The 22,659-nt window shown below is 34.5% G+C and overlaps 1 protein-coding gene across 7 annotated transcripts in view; it reads left to right on the top strand.

Annotated features, from left to right (window-relative positions):
* The window catches only part of ZPLD1 (zona pellucida like domain containing 1), a 358,917-nt gene extending 336,845 nt beyond the window's left edge, over window positions 1-22,072 (top strand). For all 7 annotated transcript variants that reach the window (XM_084991507.1, XM_084991508.1, XM_084991509.1 and 4 more), the window contains 7 exons: window positions 1,070-1,142; window positions 5,170-5,267; window positions 6,170-6,250; window positions 10,238-10,409; window positions 11,623-11,731; window positions 18,814-18,843; window positions 19,244-22,072. In XM_084991507.1, the coding sequence (XP_084847633.1) occupies window positions 1,070-1,142; window positions 5,170-5,267; window positions 6,170-6,250; window positions 10,238-10,409; window positions 11,623-11,731; window positions 18,814-18,843; window positions 19,244-19,419 (739 nt within the window). In that variant the 3' untranslated portion in view covers window positions 19,420-22,072. The remainder of the gene's footprint in view (window positions 1-1,069; window positions 1,143-5,169; window positions 5,268-6,169; window positions 6,251-10,237; window positions 10,410-11,622; window positions 11,732-18,813; window positions 18,844-19,243) is intronic.
* The last annotated feature ends 587 nt before the right edge of the window (window positions 22,073-22,659 follow it).

The following is a 22,659-nucleotide window of genomic DNA, read 5'->3' as shown; positions in this document are numbered from 1 at the left end:
AGATCATTTGGTCACTACATTGTTGGGTCCCATTTGCCTTCAGTCCCTGCCTTATGCTTTCTCTCTTGGACTCTGGTGCCCCAGAATCTTAGGCTTCCTTGCCTCCTGCTGAAGTATTACCTGAACAAATGCTGATGATTCCCAGGAAAGGTGGTATCACATAGAGCCAAAGAACTTCGTACATGGACTGAGGCCATTGCCTTTTGTTTATGGTCATGTATCTACTCATGACTCCCAAAACACATACTCCAAGACAGGTTTACATCCACATTACAACAGAGTCACATGGATTTGCCAAATATTTTTAATTAAATGTGGTGATTGTGTAAAAACTTTCCCTCTTGAATTCTAGAGTTTTCTATCACTATGGTAAAGTTATTATTTTTTCCTAGTCACAAGGGACTGGGGGTGTAACATTTTGCTTCAGTTGAACAATATTTTTAAATGATTTAATGGCACAGTGATGATAAACAACTTGGTCAAAAGCCAGATTTTGATGTAGAAAAACAAGAATAGAAAAGCCTTGAGTCAGGAGGCTACAGGTACAGAGGGAAATAGGTCAGAGTCTTTCATTCTGCTTCCCTCATCTTCCCACTAAACACATTTCTAAATTTCAATGCACATGATCATTTATTTGTTTATTAAATACATATTTATTATAAATGTACTATGCATCATGCAATGTGTTTCAGCAGTGAACAAAGTAAAACAAAATCCCTGATCTCATTAAACTTCTATTGTAATGGAATAGATGAAAATGTATTTGTATCAAATTCAACATTTTTTTGCAGATGTTTTTCTGCAAAAAGTCTCACATGTGTAATAAAAAATGGAAAACAAAGATTCCTTTATAAATAAAAAGAACATAAAGAACAGCTTTTCTTGGTCCCTCTTGCTTTTTGATTATTTACCTGTTCAGTGATTTAAACAGTATGTACACTCCACGCCTAGTTAAAAGTATGTCAGTATTGCTCAAGAGCTTTGATGTCTTAAATCTAACATTAAGGTGTAACTGAAATTTTAGCTTTAAAATCTTACCTGTGCTTTCCTTTTCCTCAATCTGTTTTAGGTCCTCAGCTGCTATTTCTGTGAGGGAGAACAATGGTACATTTGTCAGCACTTTGAATCTGCTCCTTTATAATGTAAGTTGATGGGTGAAGGTTGTTATTTTCTTTCTCACTGTTCTGAGGAGCCATTTATGTGAGTAACTTTTATATATAAATCCACCAAAAGCCACATTAACCCCGTTATACTTTGGTAACATTTATTCATCTTTACTACTATTTTAATATATCTTAGCAATAAAGGTATATTAAAAACATTATTTTCTAGAAGTTGATACATGATTTAATTTTTTTCTATAAATGTGAATCTGCAGAGTTACTCCACGTGTTCATCTACATTCATAAGTATATATGTATTTATATGTGTGTGTGTGTAGCCATAGTCAGGGGTCAAGTTTTGGGAATAATGTATTTGTGATACAAAGATAGGAAAAGTCCAAATGATATTTTGCATGAAGGAATGATGTTTGGTGATGAATGTGCTAATATTTCTAGTATGGGTTTTTGCTATTGTCAGTTCTGTCACATCTGACATAATTTGGGTTGACTACATGGTATTGTCTAAACTTTTGTCATGTAAATATCGACAGTGGCAGCAAAATGTGAAAAATACATGAATTTCTATTTATAACTCTAACATTAATCCTCCAAATTATATTTTCATGTTGATTAAAAATTTTTATTCATACATTTTAAATGCCTGATTTAAATATCAATTTTTCAATCTATCAACCAACATTTTTGTAAATTATGAATCTGATTTTTACATTATTATTCAAGTCATCATGGCACTGAGTTATAATTCATGCAACTGATTTAAAAGTCAGTGCTTTATACTTTGAATATAATGAGCTATAAATATTGCAGTAGGACATTTTCCAAAGGCATTTAGAAAAATCATGTTTATAAGTTTGTAGTCTGACACCACAGAGTTCTAAACAACAAATTAAAATGTGTTGGAATGAAGATTGCCTTTCTGTCATTTCTAAACTTTTTTGTGTAAGGAGAAGCTGCCAAGACGCTTGGTTTTACAATACTCAGCAAATTGTGCCAATATTCCTTTCCAGTATGGGCAGATATTTATTATTGTTGTGGGCAATAATTCTAAAGTGGAAAGTTTCTATCTGTTAATTTAAATGTGTAAGCTCTCTGATGTAGAATTGTGGTGACTGGTTTGGTTTAATATTATTTGTTAGAACTGAGTGAAACAAAGATAAGACTTCCTGATCTTAAAAAAGTGAAAAAGATACCTATATGACATTTAGAAATACCATTCTTTCCTGTAAAATTAAACTGTTTTCTCACTAGAAAAGCAGAGAATCAAAATTTAGAAGTGTGGATTTGAGGAGAACTTTGCTGTTAAGCCCTTTCCTTTATCATTAGAAAAAGTATTATAGTCCTGTTACTAACTAGACCTAATCCTTCAAAGGATTTCCAGAATCTTAATGCCAAATAAAAGCCTATAATTTAACGATAACCTTAAGAGTTTAATTCTATGGTAAAAAGGTAATTGTTTGAAATCAGACTGTAAATGAAACACATCCTAAAATCCTTTTCGTTTTTAACCAATTTGCAATGAAACTGTTACTAGTGATTAAATTAATAAATTAAAATTTAAAGGTTATCTACTAACCAGTTATTTAATAAAATTTAACCTCTTCAAGACAAACTAGATTTTTATTTTTTGTAAAGTAGTAGACTTTGGGTTTTTTTAGAACAGTTTTAATATTATAGAAAACTAGATTTAAAAGTATGGAGAGTCCTAAAGATGTCCAGTGCCTGCCTATGATTTCCTCTGTTATCTTCACTATGTTTTATGGGACATGCGGCATACTTTTTACAATTGATGGACCAATATTTATATATTAATAACTAAGGTCCATAGTTTACATTTAGGTTAACACTTCATGTTGTATATTCCATGGGTTTTGACAAATGCATATGACATGAATCCATCATTACTGGGTCATACAGAAGGGTTTTACTAGTTTTTTGTTTTGTTTTTTTAACATGGCACCATTACAGTATTTTGTCATCTTGCAGTACATTAAAAAACTAGTAATTTACAATGAAAAAAAATGGTGTGTTTTAATTAATCCAAAACCATATTTATTATCTACTTGGAACACTAACATTTAGCTGCCCAAATGTGATTTTATTGTAGTATTTCAAACTAAGTATTATTTCACAACCATTAGGGGCCATACATTCGTATTTCACATGCAGAGTTCTTTATTTGTAACTCTAGAAATGATGAAAACATTATATACCTACTACTCTTATCCTATGGTTAGTTCTTTGGAAAGGAAATGTATACTCAGTTTGGATTCAGTGCAATTGTTTATTTCTATGTGTTCTGTGATTCGGTAAATATAGAAGGACAATTTTTCTTGTTAAAAACAATTCCTGGTATTGATTATGTGATTTCAATATATGTAGGTTTTTTCCACTTGAACTGTAACCTTATTTTTGCACAACATAAATAGATCAGTTTCCTGCTTTGTGGAATTAAAAGGGAGAATGACTGTGTGAATTTGAATTGCAGCTAAAAAAATAGTTTCTTTGGAGCAGATACTGAAACAGTAAATCTGAATTTGAGTTATGGTAATTATGAATGCTTTTTAAAAAGTTGAAGAAAAAATTTTAAATAAATTAATTGATTTTAGGGACAATGTTGTACCAATAGGAATAAGGCAACTATAGAAAATAAAGTCAAAAGTTCATCTTTTAGAAGAATTTTAGGAGAAAAATTTGATGATTCAATATTAAACCACAGCTGAGTCATATCATTTTCAAATGACTTTGTAGTATAATGCTTATTAAAATGTAAGCATTCTTCTGGACATTATTGATGCGAGTACAAGATGAAAGAGCTGTATAGTTAATGAAGTGTGGATAACTTGGAGAAGTTGGAAAGGGGAGCCAGGAAGATTTAACTAAAAATACAACCTATAAGAAATGGTTAGTAGAAGTAATATCATTTATCACAGAAATACAGAAAAAAAGTACAGCATATAATCCCTCATTTATCAGGCTTTATTTAGGAATGAAATGTTCCATGTGAATGTAACTTTTTCAATAGTGAAGCATTCATACTATTATTATTTTAATTTAAAAAATTCAATATCTGTTGTTTTCTTCTTGGCCTTCTTAAAGAGAGTGAGTATGCTCTGTATTTTGACTTTGCTTGATGATGATGAGATTTCATAATGAACATTAAAAATACCCTTTTTCTGCACAATAGCATTATCTTCAGAGTTATTAAATTTGGAGGAAACAAATTGTCTCAATGCTAAATATTTTGATAGCTTATGTTTTAGAAGTTTCTTTTTTATTCTGCATCTTTTCTGTTTTTCTTTACTATCCAATTAAAGCTTTCACTTCTCAATTTCTAATATGCTGCTTTAATCTACATAGAATGGGTATAAGTAAGCGATATAAGTAAGCTCTCCAGAATTGGTCTAAAATAAGAGTTAAAGGTAGAAATAATAAGACACCCTTCTGTAAGTACTTACTACCTAAGTTAGTGCAGGAATTCTATGGCACCCATTTTGGCAACCCAGAGAATATATAGTGACCTTTATTTTGGATTTCTATAAAATGCAAGTAATTTCAAACTGCCAGATAAGAGACTTAGGGTAAATGAAAGATTATCAAGAGTATAAAGATTTAACAACTCTAAGGGCAAAGGGCTTAAACTGAAGCAGATATAATTTAAATAAGCTGAATATTAGCCAATAGTATAATTTAAATAAATGGAATATTAATTTAAATAAACTGAATATTGAAAATAAAATATTAGACAAACTAAATACTAAGCTCTGGCTAGTAACCATTGCATATAATTTAAATACACTGAGCATTAAGCACAATATATGGTAAACTACGGAAACAAAAAGATTTATGCATGAAAATGAATTGGTTATGGTTTAGGGACAGTCTAACAACAACTAGAGGATTAACAAGGTCCTTTTTGGAGTTGCTTCTATAAATTTATGTTGATTTGTCCCCTATTCTTTTTTATAGGACATCATTATTTTAAGTAAATATTTTGTTTTTAGGAAGGCAATGATGGATTAATTGCTTATTTTTTTTTCATCATTAGGATTCAACCTACAGTCAGCAGCTAATTATCCCAAGTATAGGATTACCTTTGAAAACCAAAGTATTTGCAGCTGTACAAGCAACTAATCTGGATGGCAGGTATTTTCACACTCTTATCTTTTGTTGGCTAAAACATTTTGGCTATCTAAAGCCTCAGGAATCATAAAGTTAGTTCATTTCATTTTTAATTAAAAAATATTGTCATTGTGACACCATTTAGGGATGCTAATAGATAGAAGTAACAAGTTACAAAGATTAAAGAGTGACACTCACTTTATGTCATTAATTGGACAATAATAATTCTCCCATAAAGGAGGAGGGGTAATGACTGTGGCTGGAAGAGAGCATGGGGAGATCTGGAAGACCAGGATATTCTGTTTTTTCATCTGAAAGAGGGTTAATCAGATTCAGTCATTTTGTGAACACCTGTGATTTGTGCACTTTTCTATGTGTATGTTACTATTCAATAAAAGTTTATTAAAAAAACAAGAACTCTCACCATAGGGATCTGGGCCAAAATTATATAAAACAACCCCAGAAACCTTTCTGGGAAAAAAATTAATCAAATTTCATTTGATACTTAGAAAATCCAGAATGATAAAAGATCAGAAATCAAAAGTAAAGATCTATTTCTATCCTAATAAAAAAATTGTTACATGTAAATGGTTAATTTGGGGTTTCTCATATGTTATTACTTAAACTCTGCATCCTGAAGAGATTAGTATACTCTAGAAATTTGGCTCTATTTTGCCTTCTCGTTATGTCTTTGTGGCATTTCTATTCTTGGATATATGCGATTCTGGATGTGTGATGGCAGTTCGTTTCAGACTTTTTAAACACTCTGTGTTTAGGAGAACATTTTTAACAAATAAATCTCCACAAATAACTAATAAAAAATGTATTTCATGGGGTAGGATATTTGTCAATATTTACTTACCTTGGATTAGTAACTAATATCCAAAAAGAGATTCCGACTAGATTATTCTTACCTCTTTCTGCAGATGGAATGTCTTAATGGATTATTGCTACACCACCCCTTCAGGAAACCCAAATGATGATATTCGATATGACCTCTTCCTTAGGTAAGTGTCTAAGTCTTGTATTTTTAGCAATGACTCAATTGTAAATAACTGAAATAGAAAGATCTAAGTCAGATAAACAAATTACAGGCCACTTGCATAGCTTTAAATTTCAAGTTTTATGTTTTGAACTTTTAGTCCTCATAAAGTTGGAGTATAAAAGTGGAGAATAGTTGTCAACATGAAATGCTGATAAGGCTGTTGTTGAATTAGAGTTGCAAGTTTGGTCCATCAAAGATATTTTATTCATCTTTAGTACATGTGGGAATATTTCACTGTCTTGGGAAAAGCAATAGTTAGGGTACTGGCAATAAGAGAAAGGCAGTGAGAGGGTAGTATTTATCTGAAGCTAGCCTCTCATGGTATGTCAAAAGAAGAGTAAAATTAAGGTAATACTTTAGGTAATTTAGACCCCTAAATGCTTTACTTCATTCATCAGTATATAATATGGAAGTATAATACAGTCTACCACTCCTTTTTTATTAGCGTCAATACTTCAACTTCATTCCCCAATAGACAGTGATAGAATGAATGTAATCTACATTTAAGGAAAGGGACATTGATCATAAAAACATTCAATCACCCCAGTTCCCTTTCAGCCTTTTTATCTGACATAACATACTTGAGAGTCAAGCAAGTATGATGAGAGACTACTCATCATGTTATAAAATGCTTTTGGCACTGATCACTGCCACTTATTGACACTTGATGGGAGTAATATGATGGGAATCCAACAAAATAAATTTTATTGGCTAATTAAGGTTAAGATGATACTCAGAGGGTATGATCAAACTGACACTTTTATCTCCCATTGCTGGAAGTGTTAATTAGGGCAACATTTTTTGGAAACAATGTCAGTATGTATCAAAAAACCTTAAAAGACTTTGTAACCTTTGATTCTATGTTTGTGAATCAGGAAGAATATTCTAAAATATTTATGATTTTCATGTCCGTCTGTTATTTAAAATAGTAAAACATGGGAACAAACTGCATTTTCAGCAGTACGGAAATGGTTAAGTGAATATTGCAGAGAACCAGTAAGTTGAGAGCTCACGCAGAAACTATAATCTTATAAAGTTATTTATAAAATAGAAGAAAAACCATTGGTTCATTTTATCTCTTCCCCTTCTGTCTTCTTGATTATTTCTATCTTTATAAATATGTACTTCCTTAAAATTTAAATGTATTAAAATATGACATGAAAGAATCAGCACATACAATTGTTTGTACAGTTGACCTCATTTATATAATATCAGAAAAGACTGTAAGAAAATACATCAAAAAGAATGAATATATGTATGTGTGACTGGGTCACTTTGCTGTACAGTAGAAAATTGAGGAGTACCCATCGTGGATCAGTGGTTAACGAATTTGACTAGGAACCATGAGGTTGCGAGTTCGATCCCTGACCTTGCTCAGTGGGTTAAGGATCTGGCATTGCTGTGAGTTGTGGTGTAGATTGCAGATGTGGCTCAGATCCCGAGTTGCTGTGGCTCTGGTGTAGGCAGGTGGCTACAGCTCTGATTAGACCCTAGCCTGGCAAACGCCACATGCCACAGGTGCAGCCCTAGAAAAGACAAAAACAAACAAACAAACAAACAAACAAAAAAAGAAAATTGAAAGAACAGTGGAAACCAGCTATAATGGAAAAAAATAAAAATTATTAAAAAGAAGTTTCCCAGTGGTTATTTTGTATGTGGTAAGATTGCAGATCATTTGGTTTTGATATTTTTCTTATTTCCCAAAATGTCTATAATGGTTGCATAATAATAACCTGGACTATGATCTCAGACTTGTAGCGTGATTATGGATTCAGCTCAGTTCTCCTTTCAGTTTTCCTCTTGGAAGATTGAAATGAGTAACTAAAAAAACTCCTCCAAATGCCATTTTCAGTGAGGCTAGGAGGAAAAGAAAACTAGAAATTCCTAAATATGTGTTGGTGCAGGAAGCAATGTGGAGAGAGGTGGCAGGAGAAGCAGGGAAGAAAAGTGAATGCTGAGGGGTCTCAGCCTCAAAGATCCCAGAAATGGCCAGGATAATTTCACCCCTACAACAACAGAGAATCACAAGCTAACTGAATTGGGAAAAGGGGATAGAGGAAAAAAACCCATAAAATACCAAAGAAAGAGGGACATCATCAAGAAAATGAGAAGGGTATGGCTCTAGCATATGTTACAGTTAATAGAAGCTGTAAACTTTTTAAAGGAATATAATGTGAGATTAGACACATAGGCAAACTTTGTAATAGTGAGTTGAAAAATAGATCCAAAGCATGGGAATTTACTATACAATAGATTGTGATAACATGCAAATCAGTGAAATTAACACAGATTTTAAAAATAGTGCTGAATAGGAGTTCCTGTCACGGCTCAATAGTTAACAAAACTGACTAGGAACCATGAGGTTGCAGGTTTGATCCCTGGCCTTGCTCAGTGCGTTAAGGATCCGGCATTGACATGAGCTGTGGTGTAGGTTGCAGACGTGGCTCGGATCCTGCGTTGCTGTGGCTCTGGTGTAGGCTGGCAGCTACGGCTCCAGTTCGACCCCTAGCCTGGGAACCTCCATATGCCGCGGGAGTGGCCCAAAAAAATGGCAAAAGGCCAAAAAAAAAAATTGTGCTGAATAGTAGACAATCAAAAAATAGCACAGGATCTGTACTTTACTCAATATACTATGATAAACTTTAGATTATTAATTTTAATTTAAAGACTACATCTTTGAAAATGGTGAAAGAAAACATAAAAATACATTTAGAACTTTGGAGTAAGGAAAATTGTCTTTAGCCCATATACTAGAAGCCATAAAATAAAATATTTAAAATTAAATTACAATAAAATAAAATTTCTGTACATGTGCGTGCACATACACACAGAGTGAAGATGTGCAAAGCCAAACAACAAAGTAAAACAATTTGTGATTTATGTAACAAACAAAAGACCATTATTCTTAAGAATAAAGAATTTATAGGAATCAAAAGTAAAAGATTAACAATACAATAAAAAATTGGGGTAAGGAACACAAACAATTTTCAGAAAGAAACACAAATGACTTAATATATATAAAAATGCACATAATCATTCACACCACTAAAAGACAAATTAAATCTATATGGTGATAGTTTATTGTTCCTATCAAATAGGGAACTATCCCAAATTCTATGCATACAGTTTGTTGATGTGGTTCTGAGGGGAATAAGTTTTTTTTAATACATTGCTGGGGCAGTACAAAATGCAACAATATTTATAGAGGGCAGTATGGCAAAATCTATTGAATGATCCTGCAGATATATTTTCTAGATAACCTTGCACATGTTCAAAATGATGTATTATAAAGCTATTCATTATTATTTTGTAAAATGCAGAAGATTTGAAACAATGCAAGTGTACATAAATGGGACACTGGTTAAATAAATCTCGCACATGTGCATGATGGAATAGTATACAGCTGTGAACAAAGACTGAGGGGGCTCTCTAAATAGTGGTATGGAAAGATCTCTAAGCTGCATAGCTAAATTTACAAAAGGAAAGGTACAAGTCAACATATGTGGTGTGCTATCATTTGTTTAAGAAGGGAGGAGCATTGAGAATGTATTGCTCCTGCTTCTATTTGCATATGCCCTTTGAGGAGGCACTAATATGCAAGATCACCTTGGGCAGGTTTGCATGTGAATGGGGCATGGAAAGATGAATAGAGAAACTTTCTGCTATATTTATTTTGTACTGTTTGGATTTTTGAACTGTATGGAAGTATATAGTTCCTTTAAAAATTCACAGTAAAATTATAATCAGAAACTGACCTGTTTAAATTTCATGATACAGGTCACTCACATATCTGTTGAGTTAGCTTGTTCTCTTATTAAATATCTAACATGACATGATTTCGTTAGCTCTTGATGTAATAGGATACTCTTAATACTGCAGAAATTAATTTACAAATCACAGTGGGTTGGTGATTTCCAGTAATATCGTTTTCGCATTGTCTAAAATGTAGCTGTGACAAAGATCCTCAGACCACCGTCATTGAAAATGGCAGAAGCCAGCGGGGCCGCTTTTCCTTTGAAGTGTTCCGATTTGTGAAACACAAGAATCAGAAAATGTCCACCGTTTTCCTGCACTGTGTTACCAAGCTCTGCAGAGCTGATGACTGCCCCTTCCTTATGCCAGTATGTTTTTAGCAATTTTATTTTTTACTATTGACTTGATCTAAACTGAAGATTATCAACTATTAGGGACTAATTTCTACATAGAAAGTGGATATGCATCAGGTGAGATAGGTTGAGGAAGGATTTTTTCATTAATCTAGTAAAGATTTTTTGAATGCCTACTTTGAGCTAAGCATTATACTGGGGATACAGAGAAATGTGCATGAGGTCTGAATTCACTTAATTTATCCTTTAGGTACTGGAGATAGTCATGGAAGTTTCAGAAATAAGACAAAAATGTTATGGTGCAAAGGCAGACATGCATATGGATTGTAGTAAGAGACATTATTTACCATTGTGAGGGAAATGAAACAGGAGGGGTTAGGAGGTTCAGTGGAAGAGATGTGACTTTGAAGACAGATGAACCCCAAAGGGAGAAAATCAAGAGTGTGACAGATACTCCATACCAAAGGATGGTCAAAGTCACAGACACATGAAATGGAATAACAATTCCTTCAGCAGGGCTATGGAGCAAAGTAGAGGATGACGGAATGACAGGAAAACCTGGGGAGGGGAAGACTGGTGCTAGAAATGTAGATGGAGCCAGATGACTTGGGAAAGCTGTGAAAGGTATGGATCTGAATTCTATACAGCTGCCACTAAAATATAAACCCATTTATTCATGAAGAAAAAAAAAATCTATTTCTGACAGACCCCCTTAGGGTCATATCAATATTAACCTGAGAAAAATGCAGTCACATTATTTGATTTGGAATAGCTTTAATATGTTTAGGCATATGCTCAAATTCATGCATTTCTTCACAATAATCGACTGCTTTAGTCCTAACTAGCTATATCAGATGGGATTAAATGGAGAGTCCTCATTTCCTTGGCTCTGTGCTGACCAACATTTCAGGAAAAGATTTATTAAAAGCTTGAGAAAAATAAAAGTAGAAATGTTTGATAAACACAGCTCTTTTTCAAGAGATCTACTGAGCTATGTAAATTAATGAGGCAAGGCACAATTACCACAGGAGGAAATAAGAAATGCGGCCCAAGCCAGGATGAGAAACACTGTAGCAGTTATAAGCAAAGTAATTAAATAAATGCACAGAAGTAAATGAATAAAATTAAACATGTAGTATCTCTTCCAAAAGAATCTGCTTTCCAAATGGCCATAAAGAAACAATTTTGTGCCGGTGTGGAATTTCATTTGTTTCCATTATCTCCTTAGATTTGTGGCCACAGAGAAAGGCGGGATTCCAGGAGAAGGGCCACTTGGAGCCCCCAGAGCACTTCTGGAAACGCCGTCCTCTCGGCGGGTCCCATCATTACTCGGAGTGGTAAGAGAGCTCCTCCTTTTGTGTGTAATAATAGACGGTTCCAAAATGGCTTGTTTCTGGGCTTCTAAGGGGAACTTAAGGTGGTTCCTAAAGAGTACTAATTAACTGTGAGACAAGATCAGCTGCTAGACACCTTTAATTTCACGGTGGTTTCCTGTTTATTCAACTTTATACAAAGGGCGATACTGTCTTTACCACATTCCTCTAAACACACACACACACACACACACACACGCACAAGTATATGGTGCTAGATATGGTACATTTGCCCTTCTGGGTCCACTCGGTCCTTCCCTGGCCCCTCTCTGAGCTTGAAGTTTGGCCTATGTGAACTCCTTGCACTGGCTGCCTTGCTGGTTAGTTTCTGGTTGGGCTTGGCCAATAGGTGGCACTGTCAGAAGACAGGCCTTAAATTCACACAGCTCCAGCCAGACAGCTCTCTCCTTTTATAACCACTCTCTCAGAGTTCTGGAAACCCTCCCTTAAACCCAGAGTCCAGGAAACTTGAATTTCTCTTGTGAATTCCCTCCATCTTTATAAATAGTCCTATTAAATCTCCTTAAATTGCCAGTTTGAATACCATTTGCTTCCTCACAGGATCCTGAATAGCATGTGAATATCCAGACCAGTGCACTCATTCATGGTCATGAATCTAAAGAATACAACTGCTTATACACATACATTCTCATGTATGCTAATATTTGTGCATGCATTGTCATACCTGTACACACACACTCTCCAAAGGGATGATGCTTTAGGAGGATGAACCCAGAGACATTCAGAATCAATTGGATAAAACAGACATCTGTATTGTAAACAATACACACTGAAGTCTGAAAGACTGGTTCTAGTTCCAGCTTTTGTTCTAATAAGCTGTGGACTTGGGATTTTATTTCACTTCTCTGGGAAAATGTTTCTTCATTTTTAAAATAAAGGGTTTGAAAAAGTGGCCTTTCAGATTCTTTCTAACTCTACAGTTTTAAATTTGTCTAAGGAGAAAAGCAGAATTCTGATTTGGATTATATGCTAATAATTTTCCCCTATTTTATATTAGCCATAGGCTATCATTATGTTTCAATTTGATTATCTTTACCTTTTTTCCCACATCTCCTGTCCCATAATGAAAAGAAACTTTTGCCTAAAAGAGGCAATTAAGCGAAAACTAGTTTGGGCCTAAAAAATCCAGACAATTGCATTAATGATTCACTCATTCTTTGTTTAGACATAATAGTATTTATTTAAAAAAAAAAAAACCTAATAGGCTTCTTAAATAATGCAGGAATTTTTTGAACATAAAATTTCAAAATTAGTCTATTCTCCCTGAGGGTTTGGTATGCTTTGAATGGTTTGAAAATGACTAGTGTGTGGTTTGTCAAAGGCCAAATTTTATCTATCCCTAGCTGTCAGAAGTAGCTCAAAGAATTAATCTGCATGGAAACTCAGCTTTTGTTGCCAGTAATTAGGAATGTTTTTGGATAGGCACAGTAAAAAGCATTCTCATTTCTATGGAGCATATCTGGAGTCAGTTTGCTGTAAGCAAAGAACCTTGAAAGTGTCATCTCTCTAAACATGTTGGGTAGATGACTTTCCTCCTTCTTAACTTTCTTCTTACCTAGACCAAATTAAATTTAAATATTACAAATTTGAAATAATTTGCTAGTGTAAGATAATTTTAAAACAGACCCAAATTACTGAGACCCCCAAAATCCCAGTAAAGATTACTACATATACCCTTCTAATCTTACCATAGCTAACCAGCTATCCAGAGGTTTCACCCACACCATGTCTTGTCATCCAAAATATCTATGCTGAAACCTCAAAGAGTTAATGTCTTTAATAACAGTGCCTCTGATATCATGCCTGAATTTCTTCCTTTATTTATTTCCCAGTTGCATTGTATCTTTATCATCTTGGTCTTCCGCTAGCAAAGCCTCCAAAGGATGTTTACATCTTCAGATTCCTATCATTCTTCTCTCACTCTCTGTGGATTGATTTCTTGCAATTTTGATAAATAGCAGCAGGATGGTCCTGATTTATGGATCTCATGGTGGCTTCAGTGCCTAGAAGACCATGTATAACAATGTTTACATTATAACATTGAAATACCCAGCAAAAATTTTTATATTAAATTCCATATAAACACAACTCAGAAATCAAGCTAAATCCATCCACAGGCAAATTCTATTTTTTTAAGATTTTTATTTTCTCTATAATGGTTGATTTACAATGTTCTATCAATTTCTGCTATACAGCAAAGTGACCCAGTGCACTCTCTCTCTTTCTCTCTCTCCACATATATGTGTGTGTGTGTATATATATATATATATGTATATATATATATATACATACATATATATGTGTATATACATTGTTTTTCCAGCATTATCCTCCATCATGTTCTATCACAAGTGACTAGATGTAGTTCCCTGTGCTATAGAGCAAGATATTGCTTATCTACTCCATATGCAATAGTTTATATCTACTAATCCCCAAATCCCAGTCCATCCCACTCCCTCCCTCTTCCTCTTGGCAACCAAAAGTCTGTTCTCCAAGTCTATGAGTTAATTTATTTTCTTTAGATAGCTTCATTTGTGCCATTTATTAGATTCCAGATATAAGTGATATCATATGGTATTTGTCTTTCTCTTTATGACTTACTTCACTTAATATGGAGTCTCTAGTTCCATCCATGTTGCTGCAAATGGCATTATTTTGTTCTTTTTTATGGCTGAGTATTATTCCATTGTGTATATGTATGTCATCTTCTTAATCCATTCATATGTCAATGGATATTTAGGTTGTTTCCATGTCTTGGCTATTGTAAATAGTGCTGCAATAAACATAATGATGCATGTATCTTTTTCAGTGAAATTTTTGTCCAGATATATGGCCAGGAGCGGGATTGCTGAGTTATATAATAAGTTCTATATGTAGTTTTCTGAGGTACTTCCATACTGTTTTCCATAGTGGTTGTACCAGTTTACATTCCCACCAACAGTGGAGGCAGGTACCCTTTTCTCCACATCCTCTCTGGCATTTATTTGTTGACTTATTAATGATGACCATTCTGACTGGTGTGAGGTTGTGTTTCATAGTAGTTTTGATTTGCATTTCTCTAGTAATTAGTGATGTTGAATATTCTTTCATGTGCCCATTGGTCATTTGTATATCTTCTTTAGAGAAATGTCAATCCAGGTCTTCTGCCCCTTTTTCAATTGGGTTTTTGGGTTTTTAGGTTTTTTGCTACTCAGTTATATAAGTTGTTTCAGACAATATTACAAAGCTACAGTAATCAAGATAGTGTGGTACTGCTACCAAAATAGACATACAGACCAATGGAACAGAGTAGAGAACCCAGAAATTAACCCAGATACATATGGTCAATTAATCTTCAACAAAGGAAACAAGAATATAAAATGGGAAAAATGCGGCTTCTTCAGCAAGTGATGCTGGGAAAACTGCATATAAATCAATGAAACTAGAACACATCGTCACACCATGCACAAAAATAATCTCAAAATGGATTAAAAACTTAATCGTAAAACAGACACCATCAAACGCAGAAGAGAATATAGGCAAAACATTCTCTGATATCATCCGTACAAATGTTTTCTTAGGTGGTCTCCCAAGGCAACAGAAATAAAAACAAAAATAAAAACCAGTGGGACCTAATCAAACTGACGAGCTTTTGCACAGCAAAGGAAACCATAAAAAAAAAAAAAAAAAACCAAAAAGATGATCTACTGATCAGGAGAAAATAGTTTCAAATGATGCAACTGACAAGGGTTTATTCTCTAAAATATACAACACAAGCAAATTCTGTATAAATTTAATGTCCATCTTGAAGACTGAGGCTACCTTCTACCCTTGGTTTCTCTTTATTTTTACTTTAGTTCAGCTTGAATTTATCTCTGCAGTTCCTGTGACTGATTTTCATCGACAAGTCCAATTTTAGGCTGATTTGCTCTCTTTAAAGCTCTCCAACACATGTAATTCTTGCCCTGTTTACTCATTGAACCACTCCTTCCCCTAGACATCTGGTTTGGGTCAAGTTTAATAAGCTGTTAAACCTCATAACTTATGTCTTGTTTTGTTTCACTCTAGTGAAATAAAATCCATTCTGGTTATTTTTAGCCAAAATTGTTAATCCTTATATTAATTGATTTAGGAAAATAATCATATCCTTAAAATTGAAAATCCTGAAAATTCATTAGGTGTTCTTATTTTAAGCTCTGAGGTGTTAAAACCATTTGCTAGGTAAATGCTTATCATTGGGTACAATTCTGTAAGTTTGAAGGCATAATCGCTGGAAAATAGTAGTACCTAATTTTTTTTTCTTTATAAATTCCTATGGAGAAGTTCAAGCCAAACCTTTTCCCAATTAGTATAATTGAGTTCTATGGGTAGGTAATTATTCTTTCTAGCACATTTATTTACAGGGGATAACTGCTCTTCTAGGAACTGGGAGTGTAATAGAGAAAGGGCCACAACGTTTGTCCTCGGTGATCTTAGAGTTCAAAAGTAGAGATAGACTATTAATGGCCATAACACAGTGGAGGGTAAAAAGTTCTGAGGTTCTCAACTTGAAATATGTGTCTCATTTCACTATGTAGGTAATAAAAGACTTAAAAAATAGTTTGCTTGTGCTGAGAAAAGAAAAATATTAACTTTGCAAATATCTTTGCATTGATGTTCTCTTTTTCCATTTATTTCAGCTACTTAGAGAAAAGCAGAGAATGGCAATATATCTGTCACTTCTGACTTTCAGACAGTATTGCTACTATTGCTTTTCTCCTATGGGTCCTCAGCTATCTTTATGTTTTTTAGAGTTCACCAAGTTTAGAATTCCAGTCTGTTCAAATTCCAGAAGGTGTCTTTTAGCATATATGTATATAAGACCAACTCAGTGAGAGAAAAACAGAAGTGAATGGTGACAAAATGCTCATGGGAAAATCTACCCCTTTCTAGACAGTGCTTTGATTGCCTTTGAATGTCGATGATCCTAAAACTGCAGGATATCAGGAACAGCAGAAAACAGATAACAGATAAAGTTATTCTCCTTACTATTATTCGCTATCAAATACAATCCCAAAGAGCATTCAAACATTATATGCTCTGCTTTCAGTTATCTGCCAAAGATAGGATGCTTTCAGTTTGTTTGTTTGTTTTTGTTTTAGGGCCTCACTTGCAGGAGGTTCCCAGGCTAGGGGTCAAATCAGAGCTGCTGCTACCAGCCTACATTTCAACCCTGGATCATTAACCCACTGAGTGAGGCCAGGGATCGAACCCATATCCTCATGGCTACTAGTTGGGTTCATTACCGCTGAGCCACAATAGGAATTCTAGGATGCTCTCTGTTTTTCACAGTCCTGCACTTGCAGCTGGTATGGCTTTTGGCATTTTTGTCCCCACATACAGATTTTGTCCACAGCCAAGTCCTTGTGGGTGACGGCCAGAAGTGTTGGTGGTAATATAAGAGAGAAGGGGATATTCTGATTTTGTTTATTAGCGTGATATTGCAGAAAATAGTCTGTATACCCAGTCATGGAACTTTTGCTTAATTTGGGATAAGGAGGCAGCTTTCTATTCTTTAATAGGATTTTTTTTTTTAAAAAAGCAAATAAATGTGATTTCTAAACAAAGAATAACTTTAGAAAGGCATTTGAGAGCATCATATATCCTCCTCCATGTTCTAGTGGGCAGTTTGTTTTGGGAATTTTTTGATGAATTCATCACAATGGATGTGTCTCAGTTATTTCCATGAGAAGGAATTATCTATATAAAATGATGTTGGTTGGAGGTTAGGATTTTCCCAAGGATGTCCTATAACGAAAATTTATGGTTTTCCTTTTGTATTATAGTAAAGAATTCTATGAATGGGCACTTTTTTTTTTTTTTGACATTGTAATTCAGGATCAAATAGCAGAACCATCATTTCTGCCAAAACTCATATGTCTGAAAAGAAATGTCATCAGATATCTTATAAATATCTCACCAGGTTCTCACATCAATTGTTTTAAATACTAATCCTGGGAGTTTTGTAGCTTGAGATATTCATCTCTTTTACTAAAAAAATGTTTCCCATACATGGCTAGTTTATATTATTTTAGAAAAAGGACTCTGAAACTGAGCTTTTATATAAGCATAGGTCTACTTTATCAAAGTTTCTTCATCTGTAAAATGGGGGTAGTGATAATATACAAACTATATGGCAATTATGAGAATTAAATGTGATAACATATGAAACAGCACTTTGTAAACTGTGTGGCAGTACATACACATTAATTGTAATAATATTTATACTCCAGAATCAGTCAAATGCATTTTATGGTTCAAATAAACCCTCACAGACATATAAACACCCACATACTTAAACACAAATATAAAATCCACTCGTTGCATAAGCTCAAGGGTTAATTTGCTATGTGATGCCAAAATGGCTAACAAAAATTGGGAAACCAAGTGAATTGAATTTATTATGTTTGCAAAGGAAAAGTGAAAAATCAACTGCTTCAGTCTTTTACTCAACAGTTGCAAATAAACTACAGCTCAAGCTCCAGAGTCATGTTTTCCTCTCATTTAGTTATTAAGTGTGAATTTATCTTCTTGGAACTTAAAATGTTGTTTTTGCAGATTATGATGGGCAAATTGGCATCACTTAAAATAGACTGGCACTAAATAATGAATATTTCTCTATAACAGAATAACAAATGGCAGGTTATAGGGCTCTGATAAATGTAATAGCTATTAACAATTACTGCCCCCACTAACCTGATTGGAGAGACAATGATGAAGCAAAATTGGCAGGAAAGAAGGCAGCACAGTATGCTTTGTGATTATATTTGTGTGCCCAGGGTAGTGGCAGGGTGTGGGCTTGGGGGAATGGATAAATGATGAAATCTCAGACGTGTGGAACAGGAAATAGGAAAGCAGATTGTTTAGGGGGACTTTCATTATTGCCCTCCCCAGGAAGCTTGTGGACGAAGGTGAAAGGACATGTAGGTAAAAAGTATTATAGAATTATAATAAATATAGGTAAATATTTACAGTATTGATTTTCTTTTCCTTTCTCCGCACTCTAGATGAGACTCCAACCAACAATTCACAGCTTGGTAAGACAATTAACATGTATTGAAAGTGAAAGAAAACTTTAAATGTTTAAATGTTTAAAAAATGTTAAGTATTTTTTCAGGATTAGTCGCAAAACTGTGGTCATTGAAATGCAATGAGCTCCGGTTTTACATGTTTTTTACATTTTAAATAACAGTTTGTGGAGGATTTCTGAACTCCTATGCAAACTGTTGGTCAATTTTTTTTGGGGGGGGGGGTGATGCCCAGAGTATGCCAGGCCTCCAAATCATATAATCCTTTGGGTGTTGAAATTATAGTCAAATAAGTGGCACATCGTCTTCTCTGCAAGATACTGATAACATGCTTTGCAGATATAAACTGGGACAAGCTGAGATAAACTCTGACATTGAACCTGTCCACTATGTGTATTATTACTTGCAGGTTCTCCAAATGAACCTCCTTTCCAGTTAAATGCTGTCACCAGTGCACTGATATCAGGAATGGTCATTCTGGGAGTCATGAGCTTTTCGCTTCTCACGTGCTCACTGGTCCTTCTGCACAGGAAGGTGCCCACCAGCTTGGCGTTGAATGGGGTACAAAACCCAGTCTTTGACTGACTGTAACAGGTCCCTGCTCTCTGGAGAAAGCTTCACTGACTCCGCTGTGTGACTGTGGTCAGTGCTCTGTCTACATTGAATGCCAGTCAGCATTTTATATTTGTAGGTTTGATAGATTTCACAGTGTAGCTTGTCAGCATGACAATAGTGAAAGAATTCTGATAATATTGCTCTTGTCACATATCTGCGGTCAGCCCGATTTGGATGGCACCTATGGGTACACTGACAATAAGCTAACAATATTCAGGACTTAGATCTTACAGGATCAGTTATGATTTCATTTTATTTCATTTTCCTTTTGACGATTAGTTTTAGAGATAAAAGGTAGCCATAGAAAAAAATTAATTTGTTGCATTTTACCTGCTCAGCATTAAAACCCATTGCGATGGCATTTAGATTTGCATGTGTGGTCCTGATATGAAAGTTGCTTTTAGTTTAATTCCAGATAATTGCAGCTTGGAGATATGGTTTAATTGGACTGGCCAATTTGGACACCTGAGATTTAATTTCTGATTCTATGACCTTCTGTGTTTTGGACTGATTTCCATGTCTGATGACATTCATTTAACAACAACAACAACAAAAAGCAAAACCAAAAAACCCAAGTAAGCTCTTGGGAAATGTATAGTGTATCCTAACCCGGAGGAGCACCCATTTGTGTGGCACACTGTAAAAATACTCAGTAAACTCCAAAGGATACTAAGTGACCCCAGATCATTATTCATTTGATAGAAGTGGCTGTGATTAGTTTTCTCCTTCTGGCTCAAGTGAGAACATCAGCACATGTTCACTCTGCTCTGAGGTAAACCAGTCAGCTGCTGTTGCAGCTGTGTTTCCAGTAGTGTAAAAACTGCAAAGATTATTCTTAATTCAAGAACCATTATGTGAGAAAACAAACAGTGTTTGTGGGAAGACATTATCCCTACACACAAGCATAATGTTCCTATGTAGCTTTTTTTTTTTTTTTTAGCAACCTAAGTTCCTGACCCCACCCCCGTCACTCCCAGAACAAAGGTGGAACAGGCTAAATGTGTTTTGCAGAACTTTGCTGGAGTCCCCATGAAAAAAAAAATTAAAAAATGTTGCTTTTCTTTCAGATTTCTGATGCAAAGTATATAGTCTGAAGGTCTAATTTTTCAGGTGTTTTCTTGAAGGTGTCATGATTGCCATGGGATAAACAGTATTTTCCTCTAACAGTAAACTGCAAGAAACATTTATTCTTTATCAGTTTTGAAAAAAAATTAAAAAGCTAATGTTTAAGCAGCCTATATTCTTACAAAAAAATCAACTTTCCCTTTTTCACTCTATCCACACAATGGAACAGATAAAACAATTCAATGACAAACACCAGAACTTAGCATGTGCAGCTACTAGAAGTGCTATTTTTAACTATAAAAACTGCTATACAGACTAATTTCTATTCAACATTTGTGACCTAGTATTCTGGGCTTAATTTTACTATACTACATGCAAATCACTCTGCGATTTTAGATTTGTTTCAAATGAAGTGCCTATGCTCTGATGTTAATAATTAAATCAATCATCAAATCAAAAAACACCTTTTCTCCAATTTGGCTGAATAGTTCAGAAGAAACTATTTGTATTACAATAATTAGCTATATAATTGCTTCGGCTTTCTCTTTTAAGCTATACACACAATCAGAAGGAAATCAGATCTGAAAAATCTCTGGATAACACCTTTACCGTAACAAGGTCTAACACGCAGAAAGCCAGTCTAGGAGTTCCTGTCATGGCTCAGTGGAAACAAACCTGAGTAGTATTCATTAGGATGGGGATTTGATGCCTGGCCCTGCTCAGTGGGTTAAGGATCTGGCGTTGCCTTGAGCTATGGTGTAGGTAGCGGATGTGGCTCAGATCTGGCGTTGCTGTGATATAGGCCAGCAGCTGCAGCTCCAATTCAGCCCCTAGCCTGGGAACTTCCATATGCTACAGGTGTGGCCCTAAAAAAAAAAAAAAAAAAAAAAAAAAAAAGCCAATCTCCTCTTCCTTGTGTTACTTCACATTTTGAAGTGACCATTCTGAATTTTATCTGCATTGGCAAACTTTATCTGTATTAAAGGAAAAATCCTACAGAAAAAAATATAGACCCTGCTATTTATATGATCCTCTCTGTACATGGATAGTATTGACATATTCTGGTAAATGAATTTCAAATACTTTAAGTGAATTGCCATTGATCTGAGAATTAAATCCTATGAATAGGACATTATATCATTGAAACCAGTTTGTCAGTTTGATTTTTGTGCTTTGGAGATAGCTACTGTTTCAGCTGTTGACTTGTGAAATTCTGTATACCATTTTATAAAACTGAATAATGGACATATCATTTTGAAAGCAACTTAAATCTAATTATTTTTTTTACCACTCTTACATCATAAATTGGAGATCCAAAGCTATAATGAGACAAACCAGGTTGCCCTATATATCTTTGTTCTTATAAACCTGCAGTTATATGTAGTAATTAGTTATACTAAATGTCCAGTTGTGATAGTATGAAAACCTTACAAAATATGTGCAAATGTTCCTTCAGTTTTAATACCTCAAACTGTTTTTTTGCACTTCAGGGGTAAGGTTTGATGACATGTAAAAGATGATTGTTTAATAAAATAACTGTAAATGAATATCTTTAAAACAGAGACTTTTTTGTTTGTTTTTGTTTGGGCTTTGGCTTTAAGATACATCTCCTTCCTACTCTCAACCATCTATTCCTATTTTCACAAACATTAAGAAAGATTAGAACTTAAGCTGCGTTGGAGTTCTCTTGTGGCTCAGTGGGATAAGGATCTGGCATTGTCATTGCAGTGGCTCAGGTTGCTGCTGTGGCTTGGGTTTGATTTCTGGCCAGGGAACTTCTGAATGCTGTGGATATGGCAATAAATAAATAAATGAATAAATAAATAAAGTCAAATAAAATGAGGCATAGCTTGAAGAATTCCCAGCACACTTAAAAAGAGAGAACTGTAACAGTATGGAGAGCCTTCTGTCAAGACTGGGGGGGGCTATTAGGCTAGCACACATTTGCCTTCATTTTCTATTTATAGGAAAAATAGCAAGCTGACCATAGATCAATTGCTTTTGGAAATGAGCTTCCTCAATTATTTACAAGAGGAGAGACATTTAATCTAAAACAATCCATATTTATAATTTAGAAAAAAATATGCTTGGGTAGTAAACAAAACAAATACCAGCATTAGCTGGTGTATTAGTCAGGGTTCTCCA

Source organism: Sus scrofa, chromosome 13, assembly GCF_054392235.1.
Source record: "Sus scrofa isolate SSC_HxYL_T2T_F1_AM1 chromosome 13, Sscrofa_HxYL_maternal_Yorkshire_Landrace_v2.0, whole genome shotgun sequence".
Lineage (NCBI taxonomy): Eukaryota > Metazoa > Chordata > Mammalia > Artiodactyla > Suidae > Sus > Sus scrofa.
Note: the sequence above shows the minus strand (reverse complement) of the source record. Positions and strands in the feature narration are given on the sequence as shown.